The 18,943-nt window shown below is 29.2% G+C and overlaps 2 protein-coding genes across 3 annotated transcripts; both read right to left on the reverse strand.

Moving 5' to 3' along the window:
* Positions 1-10,822: 10,822 nt before the first annotated feature.
* Positions 10,823-14,647, reverse strand: LOC101509873 (uncharacterized). Of its 2 annotated transcripts, XM_004508688.4 has the most exons (5): positions 14,489-14,647; positions 14,198-14,388; positions 13,237-13,552; positions 12,128-12,287; positions 10,823-11,608 (listed from the first exon to the last, which is right to left on the reverse strand). In XM_004508688.4, the coding sequence occupies exons 2-5, from the start codon at positions 14,372-14,374 to the stop codon at positions 11,140-11,142; spliced, it is 1,122 nt and encodes a 373-aa protein (XP_004508745.1). In that variant the 5' UTR covers positions 14,375-14,388; positions 14,489-14,647; the 3' UTR covers positions 10,823-11,139. The 2 variants fall into 2 exon arrangements, with proteins under 2 accessions (XP_004508745.1, XP_073219484.1); XM_073363383.1 differs by having other exon boundaries at positions 14,198-14,617.
* Positions 14,648-15,350: 703 nt separating this feature from the next.
* Positions 15,351-18,100, reverse strand: LOC101510418 (pentatricopeptide repeat-containing protein At1g74630). The gene has a single exon (XM_012718127.3). The coding sequence runs from the start codon at positions 18,074-18,076 to the stop codon at positions 16,124-16,126; it is 1,953 nt and encodes a 650-aa protein (XP_012573581.1). The 5' UTR covers positions 18,077-18,100; the 3' UTR covers positions 15,351-16,123.
* Positions 18,101-18,943: the final 843 nt, after the last annotated feature.

Genomic DNA, 18,943 nt, shown 5'->3' on the forward strand with positions numbered 1-18,943 from the left:
AAAAATATTTTAGAGATCTAAATCATTCACCCAAAGAAAAAGAGCTCGCAGGAAGAAGACTAACAATTTTTACTTACTGAAAGCGTTTAATTTTGAACAAAATTACTATTGATGTAGTGATCAAGAATTCCATCTGAGAAGAATTTGATTACATATACTATTTACAAAGAATAGGACGATAGAATTTAATTACATATAGAATATTAAATTAAGAAACAGAAATTGAGCAATCTGTGTCTACTCTATTAATGGTAATAATGAAGTCTTGCAAATAACAGAAAAAGAAACAAGTACATGAATCGGTTAAGCAATGAATGAAGGTAGTAGTAAATAGTAAATACTAAAGTACTACCTTAATCTGTTCTTTGTACTATTCTTTTATGGAAATTCCTATGACAACCACAAGCAGCACAAGTAAGAGCTCCTTGATCGCCTGAAGAACTTGCCATAAACTCCAAACATCCATCAACAGCATATCCTCCACTGTAAGCTGCATGATTCTTTTGACACTCTCCATATCGAATTATATTCCTTCCCGTTGAAGATGAAGTGTTATTGTTGTTGTTGTTGTTGGTTTTCACCACCACCACCACTTGCCGTTTTTTCATCTTTGATAGATCTGGATTTGGGTTTATTACTTCTTCATTTCATTTCATATATGAAAATATTTTTATAAAAAACGTACGGCTTGGATATGGCTAAGATAGCGTAGAGATGAAGATCACAGCTAGCTAGCTAGCTAGTCATGTGTTTGGTGAATAACCATAACCCTAATGCTAGTAGCTATGATGAAGAGAAGGAGAATAGTAAGAATCACTATTACTTCATTATGAAGAATCCACCACAACTTTATAATAATTTAACAACTTCTCTTTCTCTTCGTTGTTGCTCACATATATTAATTTTCCACAATAGACAGCTATGTGCTGTGGTGCCCCTCTTTTTCAAAAATGGACAAAACTATAAATGAGACCTTAACCAGGGAATGCTTGTCCTTATACTAGCCATACAACTCTTCCATTGTCTTTCATAATTGATAGCGCACCTATATATATATAAACTCGCCTTTAATTCGGAGGTCTCCAATTATAATTCATAATAATATATTATTTAAATTAAAATTTAAGAATTTATATATTTCTAAAGCTCCCAAAAAAGCAAAATAAATTTTGAGCATATATATATATATATATATATATATATGAATTTTATTTATGTACACATTAGGTATAATTTGTTTTATATTGTCAGCCATGACTTTTATAAATATTTAATAATTATAATCATTTTAAAATTCATATATATAAATGATTATGATTTATCAATAATACAAAAAAAAAATTATTTTATAAGTGTAAAATAATTAATTTTTATTTATATCATGTCAATTTTTATTTTTTTTATAAAAGCTGTGAAATTTTATCAATAAACAATAATATAGAGTTGCACATATGATTTGTTTAACAAGAAAATATACACTACGATTGATTTCACAAAAAGTATGACAAATAATAACATTTTAGTCAAGAAAATAGATGAGTGATTGAATCTCTTTGACGAAAGGTTGAAGAGTCAAATAGATAATAAAAACTTTTTAAATAGATATTTCGAATAATATTCAAAAATACTTTAAAAATTATATTTTGAACGAGTCTAATAATGTGAAGTAGAATTTATGTCTCAAGAAAATAAAAATATATTTAGAATAAATATCTCGATAAAATGATGTGAATTAATTTGTGATAGAAAGAATATATGTTAGAGGGGGATACCTATAGCACATTGCAACGTGAGATTGGCACGGATTAGGTAGGCTGGGTGAATTGCTTTTCGGCAAAAGTTGATAGATTAAATATTGCAGTCCAGTCAGCCGCTAATTTCATACTGCCACTAGTGGGCCACTTTGATACTTATAAGGGATATTGATGTGGCACTTCTAACTGTGACGACAACAACTTAGAATCTAATAATTATAACACCATTCTCCTACTCTCTAATACTCTAGTATAAATAAACGTGGTCCCTTATCTTCTCTCTTTTCTATCAAATCATCGACAATTATTAACTTTCCAAAATCTTAATGTCATGTGCTCTTCAACGACTAAACCTATCTCACATCATCTAATAAATCAAAAACCAAGATTTAGTTTATGCTGTAAATTTTTTTATACAATCAATTAATTATAACAATATTTCTTGCTAAAAAATAATATTTTTCTTTATTTTTTTTAGAGGTTGATACTAAACAAACCTTTATGAGAAACAACTATAATATTTAGAGGAGAAATTGCAAATACATTGCGTATGATCAAACGTATTAAATTTGTGTCGTGACATTGGTTTATTTGGAGGATAAATAGTAGATCCAATTTTGTATCTCTTATACTTCATTTAATAAAAACTTTCTTATAAAAAATCTCACATTCCAAAAATGACATTGGCAGTGATAGGGTGAAAACTACAAGATAATAACGAAGGTGATGTCAACAGTTGTGTAGAAGATTTCTTTTACGGACCACATGAAGGATTTAACGCGTTTTCTCATAGATAACGAGAAGATTAACTAGGATTACAGAGATGTGAGTAGACTGACCTCAATATAACTTTTTTTTCTTCTATAAATTAACCGTCTAATGAAATAACAATTAAATAGTAAAATGACCGAGGATAAACACCTTTTATTAGACATAATTGAATGATTAGATCAATCATCTATTATGATACATTCATTAACAAAATCTAACACATGATTTATCATATAATTATCATTTAATAATAATGGACCATACTTTATATTAAGAATATTTCTTAACAATTAATTAATATTATCAATCACTAAAGAAATAGAAATTTGATGATAAAAATATTAATTATAGTCAAAATACTTGTCACACAGCCTGAAGAATGGTGATGGAAGATTTATTAAGAATTATAGTTGAATTTAAGAAAGAGAAAAATAATTAAAGAAAAAAATAAATTTGAAATGATTATTTGATGAATTATTGTTACAATTAGAGTATGATGTACTTTTATATAGTACAATTAATGTAACTAACCTAACAACTTACACATAATCATAAGTAATTTTAACTACCTCTAACAGGATTTAAAATTGTCAATCACGATTCACGAGAAAAGTGATGGAAAATGTTAAATGATCACAAGAGTAGTATATGTGGAGGTAGCTCGACTGTGCTGACGGTGGTAGAGTCATTGTGGAGGAAGGGACATGGGTGGTGGAAGGTATGATGATGATAATAATGGTGTCACTAAAGGTGCTTGGTGGTAGTGGCAATGATACATAAGTGTGATGAAAAGTCTCAAATAGAGTAATAGTGAGAGGTTAGATTATGATGATAAAACTCAAAGGTGACGTTGGGAAGCGGTATTTTAAGATATTTGGACTTTTTTCTTTTTTTTATCTCTCTTTTATCTTTACTTTATTTTAATTAAAAAATCATTAAGAGAGAATATGATTAAAAGAGATAGAAAATGAGAGATTGATAGAGGAAAAATTAAGATATGTACTCTAAATGGTAGTAGTTAATTTAATAAAAAAAATTATAAATTATAATGGTGAGACAAGATAATGACAGAGAATCCAAGACAAAATTACCATGATTCATAAGACTATATTACTCATCTCAATCTTTTTGTACATGTAATTCTGATTTCTTATACACATATTTTTCAATATTATAATTAAATAGTAGGATTTGTATTATTTTAATGTTTTATGCATATTTAAATACTTTGAGACTAAATTGCACCATAACTATAAAAAGACCCACCATATATCTATAGGTCGACATTTGATATTGAAGATGTGGAGACTTCAACTATGCCAAATAATGCATGCTTAAGGAGTCTCAACCAATGATAAATCAAAGTAAAGACAAGCCTTTCTATCCAAAAAAAAGTAAAGACAAGCCTTTCTATCAAAAAAAAAAAAAAAAAAGTAAAGACAAAGCCCACAATGAGGCAGTAACATGTGCACATTTGAGACGGTGACAAAAGGACAAGGACACGTGCTTGTCAATCAGACAATGACGTATAGTTAATTGAAAATTCTTCTTAATTTGTCTGATTATCTCCATTTTAAGAATATAGCTCTAATGATATCTTAAGAGCCTTATTATATGTATATATTACCTTGTCCATTGTCTTTGTACTATGTATTGTTAAGATTATAGAGAATTATTTTATCTCAATAAACTTGAAGTTAAGTGTATCACAAGGATCCCCACAATATAAGTGATCACAATTTTGAATTATAAGATGAAATGAATTCTTGTTTAAATTATATACTGTTGGTAAACTTACTCTAAATGCAAGAAGGTCATATAGGTGGATACAATACAGTCATTCTAATTATTATTTTACTATATTTTTAAATTTTATTTTCAATATAAAATTAAATTTTTACTATTAAACTAATATTATTTCTGAACTCAATTAAAAGTTAAAGAAAATTTGATGTAATAGCTTAATAAATAAAGTTTTTAAGCAATTAATTTTGGAAGTGTTATGCACCTCATAAAGTTTTAACTGACCAACTAAAATTATCACGTGTCTTTAATTTGATTTCTACAATATGAAACCTCATCTCCATTTTTTCTTCTCTTGCCCAATATCCTATCAAGTTTGGTCAAATATTGATGATTTGTTTGGATGTCTCTATTGCTTTGTCGTTTAATGGTCAATATCATCTCATAAATTATCATCACCTATTTGACATGTTCTTACACGATCATTATGGCTTAGGCGGAACAAAATTCTTTTTTGAATGTAATATTTTTTTGTTTGATTAGTGTTTTGAATTACATTGTGGCTTGTGGCCCAATTGCATTATTTTTTCATATTAATAATAAATAGTATTTATTTTTAAAATGTAACAATAAAAAAAATTGTAAATAATTATCGTTAAAACAAATTTTATAACATATAATATATATTTTAATAATATCAATATTTGACAGTTGATTTAGACTTTGTGAATTAAATAGTAATCTTTGTAAATATTATTTATTAATTATGTTACACATTTTACTCATGAAAAAAATCACGTTTTCAGTTTTTTAATAGTCAAAAGAGATATTCATTGCATTAATAAAAAAGATGTGGAACTAGATTTGCTTCATACAACGCATAAATTAGCTTATAAGTTTCTTAATAGTCAAAAAGAAATATTAATTGCACTAATAGAAAACATGTGAAAGTTGATTTGCCTTCCTACAAAGCATAAATTAGCTTATAGTTTTTAGACCATAAAATGTATTTGGTAATATTTATTTTACTATGAGTTTATAGTTTATTATAGTCTGTTTTTAATAAATTATTTGTAGTAGATTTTGAGTTTATAATTTATCATTTTTTTTCATCAATGTTACTCTTTTCATTGTGACTAAAATTATTGTTTATTCTTAATAATTTATTTATTATAATTAAAAAAATAGCTATAAATAGTTAAAATAATAATAAATTAGTTAAGGAAGTAAAAAATATACCAAATTAATAAATTTTGATTGATATTTATGAATGAATGAAATATAAACAAAAGTTATAGATGAAAAGTTATATATCTAGTTAAAAGTTAATATTAAATACGTCTATTTTTCAAATACAAATTTTAAAGTAAAATTTATTTTTAATTAAATATTTCTTTTATGTTATTTTATATTTTTATCTTATTTGAACAGTTAACTTTTTCAAATATTTTAATTAATTTAACAACTATAATCTATAAATTATAATCTATCAACTAATGAATAATATTAATAATATATTATTTAACATAAGTTTTTTTAACATATTCTTATTAATTAATTAAAATACACGCGTCCATTAAATTTATATATTTAAACAAATTGATATAAATTTTAATCTATAAATAAAATATAATAAAAATGTGTTTGTGATGGGGCCCTTAATAGCCTTACAACGTGGAACTATCGTAGAAAATAGAAAAGAGAACACGTGGGAATTTGAAAGATAATAACTGCATAAGTTTGCGTAAAAAGCTGAATTGTCCTGTAAAATAAAGCGTATTGTGTACACAGCTTTTAGGACCAGAATTATAAAATCGTTATATTAAGGTTGGGTTGGGGTCACTGCGAATTTCTAGTTTTTTTTCGTAATTAAAATTTATTTTAGTAAAATAAGATTTAGTTGATATTTTATTTATTTTTTAAAAAATAAATTTATAATTAAATAAATTAATTTTATAATTTTTATTTTTCTTTTAAAATTAATATGTATTGTCCTTAAACATAATCATCACTTTAATAACTAACAATTGACTACCACTATCTCTCATCATTAACCACCATTTCTTCTCACCTCTCTATTATTATGGATCATCCACCTTTGGCCACCACCTACACTCATGGAACCATCACATCACTACCAACCACCCACATCTAATAACCACCATCATCAACCATCAACTATTGTCACTGATCATCTACCTCCGATCACCGACCACTTACGTCATCACCATCATATCATCTTTCATCCACCTCTAACAACTGCCACCCTATTTCATATCAGTGTCATAACAACCGACCATCCACCTCTGTCATTGCTACCACCACAAATAATTATATTTGACATCTGCCACAAACATTAGCACCAACACCGACCAACATTCACCTCCAACCATTGTCTCCCACCACCGTCTACCATTATAGTAATTGTTCACCACACTGTAATTTCCGACTACCACCTCCGATCATCGAATATCTCATTTGACTATCACAAATTATGATAGTTATTTTCCACAACTACCACTTTAAATTACTATTATTAAAATTATTATGATTAAATAAATTATAATTTTATAATATTTAAATTATCTTAAATAATTAAAGTTTAATATTATTTTTAGTTTTTCTTTTTTTAATTATTACATATCAATATTGATTTATCATGCGGTGATATATAGTACAAAAGACATTTTCAAGGAAAACTACACAAGACTGACATTTTAAAATTTGAAATTGAGAAAACTACTGCATAATACTGACATTTTAAAATTTGAAATTGAGAAAACTAATCATATACTAATATATTGATTTGAAATAGTCAAAACAATTAAAAAAGAAAACTTATTTTTCGTTTTTCTTATATTTATGTTTAATGAATTTATAATAAAATAGAGTAAAAAATTATTTCAATTAAAATAAATTTAAAATTGAAATTCAAAATAAAAAATTAAAAACTAAAATTGAAAATTTTAATCCAAATTTGATTTTAGTTTATTTAAAAAATTAGGTAAGAGAAAAAAACACACTGAAAAGGGGGCCTTAACTAACATTGTGGCGTGATGCATAGCTGTATAGCAATGAGTCCTTTAGGGTGATTGAAGTGTTTGTGGTTGTTTTTATTCTATAATAATTATATAACTATTGATTGAATTGTGGGGTCACCAATCACTATACTCCCATGTTCTCCAATCTTCCATTCCTTATGTCCTGCTACACAAGCCAAAATTTCTTTATCTTTACATAACTGGCATTCGAATCTTTTGAATCATTCCGAACTTTCCGGGTAGCAATATGTTAAAGAGATCCTTCAACACGATCATCATCGACAGATCAGACATAAGAATTTCCACTTCTTCTCCAATAGATTTACTCCATATCATAACTTTTTTTTTTGGAAGAATGAGAACATTCTTATGGACCCAAATTTACTGTATTGATATAAGGCCGGTAGGGTTTCACGTATGGATAAAAAAAAACATTTATACGAATATTTGTAAATAAAATCTGCTACAGTTTAATGGTTATTTGTAAATAAAATACTTAACGCCATTTGTACTTCTTTAATTTAATTTTAATTAATATTTTAATTTTTTTTCTTTTTCATATAATTATTTATTTTAATTTCAAGTTATAATTTTATATTTTATATTTTAAAATGTAAACAATGTTATTATATTTTTTTACAAAAATTTATCAAAATTTTTAAACAAAACTCATAAAATTAATTATCATCTTCGATATAATGCAGATTTAATCAAATTTATAATTTAAATAAACTTATATTTTCATTATTTGTTTGATGAATTTGATGTTGTTGAATATGAAAATATGAGTTTTTTTTGAATATTTGAGTTATATATTTGATAAAATTTGCATTATATTTAAGATAATTATTAATTTTATGGGTTTTGTTTAAAAAATTTGTTCAATCTTTTGAATTTTGTAAAAAAAAAATGATAACATTGTTGATATTTTAAATCATAAACGATTAAATTGTTACTTAAAATTAAAATAAATAACTAAATCAAAAAAAAAAAGTTAATTGAAATTAAGTTATGAGACTGCATGTGCTATTTAACCTAAATAAAATAAATCATATTTTTTATTATCTATTAATTAATTCATATAGATAAAGATTAATACTTAATAATAAATTAGTAAAATTAATAAGTTGTGATTTTTTGTTTATGTATTGCTGTATTAATATTTTTTATAATAAAAATTTGTTATATATTTTATGAATCATGCTAATCCTAAATTTAACACCAAAAAAAATAAATTTTAAATTTTAAAAAGTTAAACACACAATTTTTTAATATTCTTTTAACATAACATTTTTATATTTAAATGCTTAATAAATATTTATATTTTATCTATGTATTAATGTTTTATTTTACAATATAGGGATAAATTTTTTACACAATTGTAACAAAAGAAAGTTATAAATAAATATTTTTTATTTAAAACATGATATATAAGAATATCTCTTAATATCCATATATATTTAAAAATTCATTAAATATCTACTAGGAGGATATTCTTACAAATATTTATATGGTACAAATATTATTTTATATAACGAGTAAAGTAACAAATTAGTATTATTCATATATGAAAATATTCGTCGTCGTCATTAGTTTCACGTATTAGATAGTTTGAGTTTAGATAATTCAAATTACAAATTCGATAAATTAATGTTAAACATTTTTAATATATTATATAGATTCGTAATATAAAATTCTATTGATCAAATCATAAAAATAAATAAAATTGATAATAGTATTAAATTTATTAATAATTGATATTATTTTTATTTTTATATGTTTACTCTTCAAGAGATAAACTTAATTTATATTTTCATTAAAGTATTTGTTGTTGATTGTACAAAATAATGCAAAAATCAATTACGGGTATCTTATTATGTCTTATTTTAGTTGTTTGATTTGAGTTGTACGCAATTCTTAAGAAAATAATAATTTTAATGATAAAATGAGGAAGGGAATGAAAGGAAATTAGAGTGAAGTCTCTAACATATTCAAAAAGAATGTTTTTGAAAATAATAAAAAATAACTGTTTATAATTAATATATTTTTAATTAAAAAGTATTATAAAAATATAATTTTTTAAAAATATTTTTTAAATATTTTAAAAGTGCCCTTTAATATTTTTTTAGGTTCTCTACATTAGAAGATTATGTATTATAGAGAAAAATATTCCATTTAATTTAAAAGACCATTCTCTATTATTTTTTTAAAAGTCGACTTTCTCGTAAATTTCCAAAAAGAGGTCAAATATATTGTTTTTGCTCATTATCAAATGTACAAATATGCATTGCTTATTAAATGTATAGATATGTATTGTTTTTTTTTTCTTCTTCTAAAAAATAATAATTTTCTTTGATTTTCATTCTTCTAAAATCTTAAATCAGTATTTCTAATCTAAAATATATATATTTTAGGGATCATAAAAAAAATTTAGATGGTTACGCATTAAATAACATCACATATGTTAGGTGTCATATTTGAATGCAGTCATGTGACATCCTCTTTTTAATAAAGAATTATATCCATGGAAATGGGAAAAACATTGTAGATTTTTTGTTGTTGATGTTGTAAAATACATATTATTGCTTCAAATGATATCATTTAATACAACAGAAAATCAATACTTGAACTTTTACAATAATAATTATATATTTCCAAAATCATAAGATCAAAGCCTAATGAAAACTACAATTCAAAGACTTGGATCATCAAGCCTAATGCGATCAAACTTTTTGTTATTGTACCTCTTATTTTCTAATTTGTTCTGCACCATATTTTCCCGAGCAGCCAATGATTTTTTTCCTTGCAGCTTTGCATGATTTTTTTGTTGATATCTTCAATCATAATGCGAGTAATCTGATCAGAAATCTATAGTTGTTGCTTGAAATTTTTGCATGATTAAGACTTCTTCTCAATGAGGAGTCCAACTACAGACACATTTGAGACTGCTGATTTTTGCAACCTCTAGATCTTCCAACAACTTATGATACTATTTGATCTGAACCTTAATGTCTATGTCTTTTGTCATTTCCTAGTAATAGCAATTTCTTATGATAAACTTTTACTTTCCAACATCTTCATCAGTGTACCTCAAGATTATTGACTCTCATATTTCTTTTTTCTTTATATGTTCAACACACATCAAACAAGCCATTAGATAACGCACTAAGAATTGTGTGATATTGTTCCATTTTTTGGAGTGGCTCACAACAATGACTTAAATTTAGTAATGGGAGATGCAATCCTGAACAAGCACAAACGAGAGTGAATTTGCAAAATATTCAAGATTTATCCGACTGATGTGAGCAAAATAACAACAGCAACAAGCAGTATAACACTTAAAACTTTTGAAATATCTCTCAAACCCAACAAGATCTGTGTAGCCTAAATTAGCAGCTCTGTATCGCTCTGCATTGAGCCTAGCCAGCCTCAAGTTGATACATCAGTTTTCTTTTTAGCATAATGACAGTATTTGTTGTACTTAATCATTTTCCATAAAATAAAAAATATAAATACAACAAAATTAAAATATTATTACATTGTAGAATCATTAATAAAAAAACATATTTTCTCAAATGACACATGTCCCATCTATTTTGTGGTAACATTTTTCTTTCGGTGTAAAGTTATGTTCAAGTCATAAGTCCAGTCGAAAATAACTTTGGTATGTGTATGAAACTCATAACAGCCCCAAGATTTCTATACTAATCAAATAAACCACATTACATAAATATGTATACCCTTGGACACATTTCTTTTCTCCATCCATTAATACTTATGCCTGTGACTGTGAAAGCTTCACTAACATACAGAAGCGGCACGCGCTAACTTTAAGCAACAGAGCCTAAATACTGTTGCAAGAATTGATAAAGCTCTTCCGCCACTAAAGCAGGATACTCCTCTTGTGGAAGAAGAGCACCGGGAACTTCCACAAACTTACTCACCCCTTTAGCTTCTTTAAGAGCTTCCATCTCAGCTTTAGACCTTTTAGGAGACCCTTTTGTAGATACAACAAGTATTGGTATCTTTCCCTCCAAATCAGCAAAGAGTTGAAGGAACTCCTCGCGAGATGTTACAGGGTCTAATAGCCCGGTCAAGAAAGCTGCGGGTAAGTAACGCGCTCCTTTTCGTTTTGTCAATGCGTATCTGCTTTCCACAATTGCTGGTGTCACGTTATCAGGGTTGGCGTATACATGGGATTTGTACTGCGATTGGATTGCGTTCTCATTGCTCACTAGCATGTTATACATCATCCACCCAACTGCAGGGGCCTTTAAGGTGCCTCTTAGAAGACCATACCTGTCAAGTTTATAGGGAATGAGAAAAAAATAAAAATAAGTTATATAATGTTCTGAAACAAGGAAACGGGGTTGTTTGTGGCATAGACATGACTCTTTTAAAGAGAATTCCAATGGGAATCAAACAACAGTTGAAGCAGCAGGGGAAATGGGGAGATTTGTAAGGGCCATTGACACAATTCATTTAAAATTGCTAACAAGGAGATGTAATACTTATATAGTGAACTATTGTGATAGAGAGAATATGAAAAGTAGATCAAGAAAAGATGTATTTTCAAAAACAAAGAAAACAATGTTTTGTAATTTCAATTTCTTTTGAAAATGCTAGATGCGTTTTCAAAAATTGTAAAAGAAAATGCTGAGAAATATATTAGATCTATATTCTCTTATGTTTATTTGCTGATTGATTACTGTAACATTGATTTCGTTAATTTCTTTTTGTAGAAACTATAAATCAATGCTACAGATATCAATCAACAAGGAAAAAGAACGTTCACTGAAAACGGGAGCCTTTTAGTACCTTGTTTCCATGCTGGAATCTCGACCAAATACGATGGGAAGGGGACCAGACCAAGTTGGTGCCACAGCAGCTATAGCTTTAGGTTTCACCAGACCCTTTTTTGCAGCACGAATTACTACTGAAGCAGCATGCCCTCCTCCAAAAATCACCAAATCTTTGTCTAGTTTAACACCAACAATGTTAGTCACAAACACTATTCAATACAAAGCCACGACTCGTGACATATTCAACTAATCATGGAAACAAATATTCATCCCGGAAATATCCAAACAGAAGACAATCAATGGCTAAATAAAAAACATACTTTGCCCCCCACAATTCACAGGAGACGTCATGATAGATGCAAATATTCTATAAGACAACTGAAGAAACATGGTACAATAAAATGTTACTACTTGTTAAATTTTAGCAGTGATTTGAAAACTGGACTGTTCACGGATTACTGATTTAAATGTGGTTGAACCAACAATAACTAACTACTAGTATATAGTTTATTGGACCTTTTATTTAGCTAAAAACAATTTTTGGTTAAATTTATAAAATAAAAAATGACAAAAAAATAGACGATGAAACAGATCAAGCCAGTCCAGTTTTTCTATAGGATTTAAGAGACAAAAAATGAATGACTACAGATATCTTTAATAAGAGATCAAATTAACCATTGTGTGATCCCTTGCTCAAGTGTGTAAGACCATCTTATTTTCGTAGTGGCCAGCAAGAATATAATAATTAGTCTCTAGTCCATATTTCTTATTCCCAGCAATCAAGGAAAAAAAGAAATCAAAAGCCTTAGAAACCCTTTCATGCAGGTAAGGAATTATATATTCCAACAGCTACAGAAAATACTTTTCTCAAATACATGATCCAATTTAGTGAGTTAATAGATTTTTTAGTCCATAAACTTCTTAACTAAACAACACAGAAACATATATACCAATCGAAACTGCTCAAAACAAGTAAAATGAAGAATTAATTCAATGTAAATGTTCTTAAAAAGACATGAATGGTAACTGCAACTGAACTATGGAGATCTAAAATGCTGCTGCAAAAATATAATTCAGCACAACGAAGCTATTACAAAATATAATGTCCTCCACTACTAACAGTACCTGATTGTTTAACTGGACCATTGGGTGAATTGATGAAATCAACCAGAAATTTTTCCAAGACATCAGCATTGTAATCAATCTTTGGTCGATCAGAATAACCTAGACCAGGCCAATCGACAATAGTCGCCCGCCAATTGACACTGCCATTACGTTGAGCAATGTCTTCAGCAACTAATCTCCACTCCTCAACAGTGCTAACATCAGAAATGGTTGGCATCATCAAGATATTTTGGGAAGGCCCCGAACTCTCTTTCACATGTTCCTCATAATAAATATTTACTAAATTGTCCTTGAATTTCCACTGCCAGTTGCTAGTCTGATGGGAAATCAAAAAAAGGGAATTATGCCTGAACCAAAAAATGGTAACAAATTTGGATTTGAATTCTCTAAAGTGATGAATGTTTGGTTTCAATTTTGTATGAGGTAAAATTGATTCTAGAGGTGTAGAATTGATTTTAACATACTTTGATGTATTCAAATAAAATTGATTTTTCCTCTAGAATTGATTCTAACTTGACACTAGAATTTTCAGCTTTGACCTCCAGAGTTAATTTTTAGCCTCAAATTAATTGTTGAGCTTACTTTTACATGTATCAAAACATAAATCATTTTCCATTGAATTCATTTTAAACAAAATCAATTCAAAGGTTGTTATTTCAACACACAAATGATTAGATATGTGTGTGCATGTAATATTGACCATTAATTTGTCAATCAACAGATGATATTACTCACTTCACACCCTAAAGACAAGCAGGATTCAACAAATTTTGACACAAACCTCAGAAATTTGATTCATAATCAAGCAGGCATCCAACTTTGAATTATGAATAATAAAATGAAAGACAATTGCTTTTAAAAATTAAGTAAAATGGCAACAATTTTTGACAAAATTTATGGAAACCAAACCAATAATTATAAAATAATTAAATGATAGAGAAAGTAGTTTAGTTATTCTGACCTTAAACGGGGATGATTTATCGCTGGCAGAGACGTTGGAATAGTCTAGGGTAGTTGAAGCTCGGATCTTTAAGGGTTTAAGAAGATAGACGGAGTGAGAGAGAAAGGGTTTGCGAATTTTGGCGTAAAGGTTGGAGCTTGAAGGTGAAGGAATGATAAATGTTGCAGAGAGCGCCATTTGAGGATGCAAAGCTTCAAGAAGAATGAAAAATTAAACACTGCCACTGGTATAACAAATATTATTAAGGTTAAATTAAAACCACGGAATGAAACTGCAGCAGAAAATACTGACCGTGGACTCGCTTAGATTTTATGTCAGTGAAGCTAAAATGTCAACTATCACCAACTTGGCTAAAATGGATGTCCGAAACAACCCCGATTTTCTTATACATCTTTTTCTTTCTAAACCATTTGGTTTATCGGTGTATTAGAGATTAGGAGATAATCAAAGTCAGATCAATAATTATTTCGGTGGATATTCAAATTTGGTTTTTCTAACATTTGTTTATGATTAAATTTTATTAACCACTTGCCATTAATAATTTGAGTTTAATTATTCAATTATTTAATTTTTTATAATATTTTTATTTATATTGTTTTTGTGTCTTTTCACAATCACTTAATATATTTTTACTTATCTTTTAAATCTCTCCTCTTGTTTGCTTCGTCTACAAACTATCTTTCTTATGCTTCTAACCCTAAAGTTGACCTTTATTCTTTAAAATATATTTAATTGATTTAAGAGATATATAAGTTGTACATTTGTAATTAAATTTAAACATTTTAAAATATACATTGTGTAAATTAATTTTATATCGATTAAGACATTAAACATATATTTAGTAATTAGTTCAACTTAAGACATTAAACATATATTTGAAAATCAGTTGAGCTCACCGCCACCATGAGTTTGAGTGCATTTCATCGTGGAAATTCGCAAGCAACAAATTGTAGTTTTGAAGCAAACGCACAGCCGGACAAATATCCAATATCAAGAAACCAAGCATTACTTATAGATTTGTTGAGTACAATATAAAGAACCAACTACTCGACTCGAAGTGAACAACAAACTTGAGAAATGAAAGATGATTTATCCTTGAGAAATTGGTATTATCAAGGGATAACATGTAGAAGCATTAAGTGAATGAATATGATTAAAAGAATAAAAATGACTATATTAACATAAACCAAACTTAGTCAATACACTAGCCAATAATTGGAGTATTAAACCAATAGTTAAGCAACCAAATTCGGTCATAATCTATCAGACTGTAAATATCAACTACAAAGACAGCACTTAAACACCTACAAAAGATGTTACTTCCTCAAACTTAATGTGGTTTTGGGACGTTGGGTCTAGGGTCTCTTGCACATGCTCGGGTCTCCTATTCTCCAATGCTTGCTGAAGTTGTGACATTATAACAAAAAGGTTCACTGTCAAGATGAAAGCTCTGATGATCCCAAATTTAGGCTTCACTCCTCCACATTTCAAAGGAATTAAACCCAACATCCCTTCCATGAGCGATCCTGCAGTGGTTGATGCAGTTACTTGAACTTGGATGGAAGCAGACCAGGACCTGCAGAAACATGTGCAGGAGCTTCTTGGAAGGCTGTTTGACTTGATATTTAGAGTTGATGTTGCAATTGATGCATCTGCACCTTACTGTGTGCTTCTTTAGCATGTAGTTCGCCTGTAGTTGTAGGAGCTGAGTGAGTTGGGGAAATAGTGATGTGACCGAAGTTGTGGCCTTTTTAACACTTTTCATGTTGAATACCTCAATGACGCGTTGTTTCTCTTTAGCTTGTAACACTTTGCTTGTCATCCTCCCATATGTTTTTTAAAACTTCCAATAGCTGTCTTGTACTTTGAAGGAACAATACCAGAAGTTCTATGCTACATTTCAGCTCAATTTAACGTTCACTTCTATCACCAGTAATCTCTGCAGGAACAAAATCCATTTTTGAATGAGTGAAAGCGACTTCTATCCCTCACAATGATTTCTACTTGATAAACTTTAGAAATCAGCTTCATCACAGTATGGCAGTCTCCACAAACCCTCAGGTTCTTTACTATTCTTAAAATCCTTCCTTTAGGAAGTTTTGCTAATCCAAAAGCTGCAGCAAGCTTCTCACTGTGCTTGGACACTGAATCTTCTTTTTCTTCCTCTTCAATATCATGCAAGACACTTCTTACCTGGGGCGCATAACCTTCTTCTGTTCTGAGTCTTAACATTATTTCCCTCAGTTTATCATGGGCCTCTTCTGTAACCTCGTTAGGCTTTTCACCTGCCACAAAACGATAAATGACCTTGTCAATTTCAATCATGCTCCAACCAGGAGTCTTTTTCATGCTATGTTCAATCATTGTTCTTCTTATGCCAGCAACATCCTTCCATTTCCCTGCAACCGCATAAACATTCGAGAGCAGTACATGGTCACTGGAGTTGTTTGGATCCATTTCAGCAAGCCTTGCTTTTACAAGCTCTGCCAATTCAATATTTCCATGAAGGCTACAAGTCCCAAGGAGGGTCCTCCAAATGATTGCATTAGGTGGAATTGGCATTTGGCATATAAACTCATAAGCCTCCTGCAACCTAGCAGCTCGACCATATAGATCAACCATACAACCATAATGCTCAGCTGCAGGTTCAATCCCATACAAATTTGTCATCTTAGAAAATAAATCACACCCTTGCTGAACCAAACCACTATGGCTACAAGCATAAAGGAGAGATATGAACGTGACACCGTCCGGCCTAACTCCAGACTCTTCCATCTCATAAAAAACCTGAATCGCCTCATCTCCACGACCGTGCATTGCAAGTGCTGCTATCATCGATGTCCAAGACACGACGCACTTAGCCGCAGACATATTTTGAAAGACCGACTTAGCCATATCAACATTTCCGCACTTGGAGTAAGTATCTATTAAAGCATTATTCACCGAAACAATACAAAGAAACCCAGCTTTCTCCATAAACCCATGTAAAATCTTACCAAACTCAAACGCCCCAGCTTGTGCACAAGCAGACAACACCCCAGTGAGACTAACTTCACTCGGCCTAATCCCCTCCCGCCTCAACTCCCTGAAAAACCCAAAAGCCTCATCAAAAGAACCACCTTGAGAAAAGCCAACAATCATAGTACTCCAAGAAACATCATCTCTCATCGTCATTTGAGAAAAAACTCTTCTTGCCAACCCAAGCTCACTAGCTTTAACATAACCAGCAAGCATCACATTCCAAGAAGTCAAATTCCTAATGGGCATACGCTGAAACACACCCCACGCACCCTCCACATCCCCACACCTAAAAGAAGCAGTAACAACCGCATTCCACGCAACAACATTCGGTTCAGGCATTTCCTCAAATACCTTTGTTGCAGACTCATAACACCCACATTCGGCATACATACTAATCAATGTAGTTCCAACAAATATATGGGAATCAAATCCATGACGAAAAGCCTGAGAATGCAGCTGAATGCCGGATTTATTCAAGTGACCGTAGTTTGCGATCCCTTTGAGTGCAAAGGCGAAGGAGAAGCTATCGGGGAAGAGGGTGGGGTGACGAAGCAATTGGATGAAGGGTTGGAGGGAAGTAAGAGGGGTGGAAGAGTGAGAAAGTGAACGAATGAGGGTGTTGTACATGAAGGTGTCGGGGTTGGGGAAGTGTTGGAAGAGACGGAGAGAGTAGTGGAGAGCATGGTCGGAGATGGATGAGGCGCAGTGGAGAAGAAGTTTGCCGAAGAAGAAAGGGTTAGTGTGAAGGCCTGTAACGTAGAGATGAGCGTGAATTTGCTTAGTGGTTTTGAGGGTGGTGCTGTTGCATTTGCCCAACAATGAAACCAATCCTTCTTCAACCCTCTTGTTAATGTTCATATTCACACTTCATAGTATTTTCCCCCTCTGCCTCTATTTTTTAACAACCCTTCAATTATACGGGTTTTTTATTTAAAAATCCTTTTTTTTTTTTAAATACCAATCTGCCCTAGTTTTAAAAAAAAATACCAAAATGCCCTACTTTTTTTGCATCAGTAGCAGGTCGCATCCTGGGCCTGCGACGTCCTGAAAGACCTTTTTTTTTTTTTGCAGAATCAGGTCGCATCCTGGACCTGCGCCTTTCTGAAATGCCTGTTTTTGTTCTTCAGCACATGGTCGCATCCAGGATGCGACCTCCTACTACGTAATTTTTTTTTTATATAATAATAATAATAATAATAATAATAATAATTTTAATAATAATAATAAAAAGAAAATTCGATTAATAAAATAAAAATACTTTTATTATTTAATATATTCAATAATTTATTTTAATATTATATATTCTTTGATTGTTGAATTTTGTTATTTATTATTAGGTATATTATATTGGATATATTATATTTATTATTATTAAATATTTTAAAAATAATTATAACATTAAATAATACAAAATATTGTTATAAATAAATAAAATAATTAATTTAATATTACTATATAACTTTAAATAATTATTATAATAAAAAAACAATAATAATAATAAAAAGAAAATTCTATTAATAAAATAAAAATACTTTTATTATTTAATATATTCAATAATTTATTTTAATATTATATATTCTTTGATTGTTGAATTTTGTTATTTATTATTAGGTATATTATATTGGATATATTATATTTATTATTATTAAATATTTTAAAAATAATTATAACATTAAAAAATACAAAATATTGTTATAAATAATTAAAATAATTAATTTAATATTA

The sequence above is a fragment of the Cicer arietinum genome, chromosome 7 (genome assembly GCF_000331145.2).
Source record: "Cicer arietinum cultivar CDC Frontier isolate Library 1 chromosome 7, Cicar.CDCFrontier_v2.0, whole genome shotgun sequence".
Taxonomy (NCBI): Eukaryota; Viridiplantae; Streptophyta; class Magnoliopsida; order Fabales; family Fabaceae; genus Cicer; species Cicer arietinum.

Excerpts from the sequence above, each read along its gene's own strand:
- LOC101509873 (XM_004508688.4), bottom strand. The coding sequence starts at position 14,374 with ATGGCGCTCTCTGCAACATTTATCATTCCTTCACCTTCAAGCTCCAAC. Across the intron at positions 13,553-14,197 it reads ATAAATCATCCCCGTTTAAG|ACTAGCAACTGGCAGTGGAA; the intron begins GTCAGAATAACT and ends ATTTCCCATCAG. Across the intron at positions 11,609-12,127 it reads GATTCCAGCATGGAAACAAG|GTATGGTCTTCTAAGAGGCA; the intron begins GTACTAAAAGGC and ends TAAACTTGACAG.
- LOC101510418 (XM_012718127.3), bottom strand. The coding sequence starts at position 18,076 with ATGAACATTAACAAGAGGGTTGAAGAAGGATTGGTTTCATTGTTGGGC.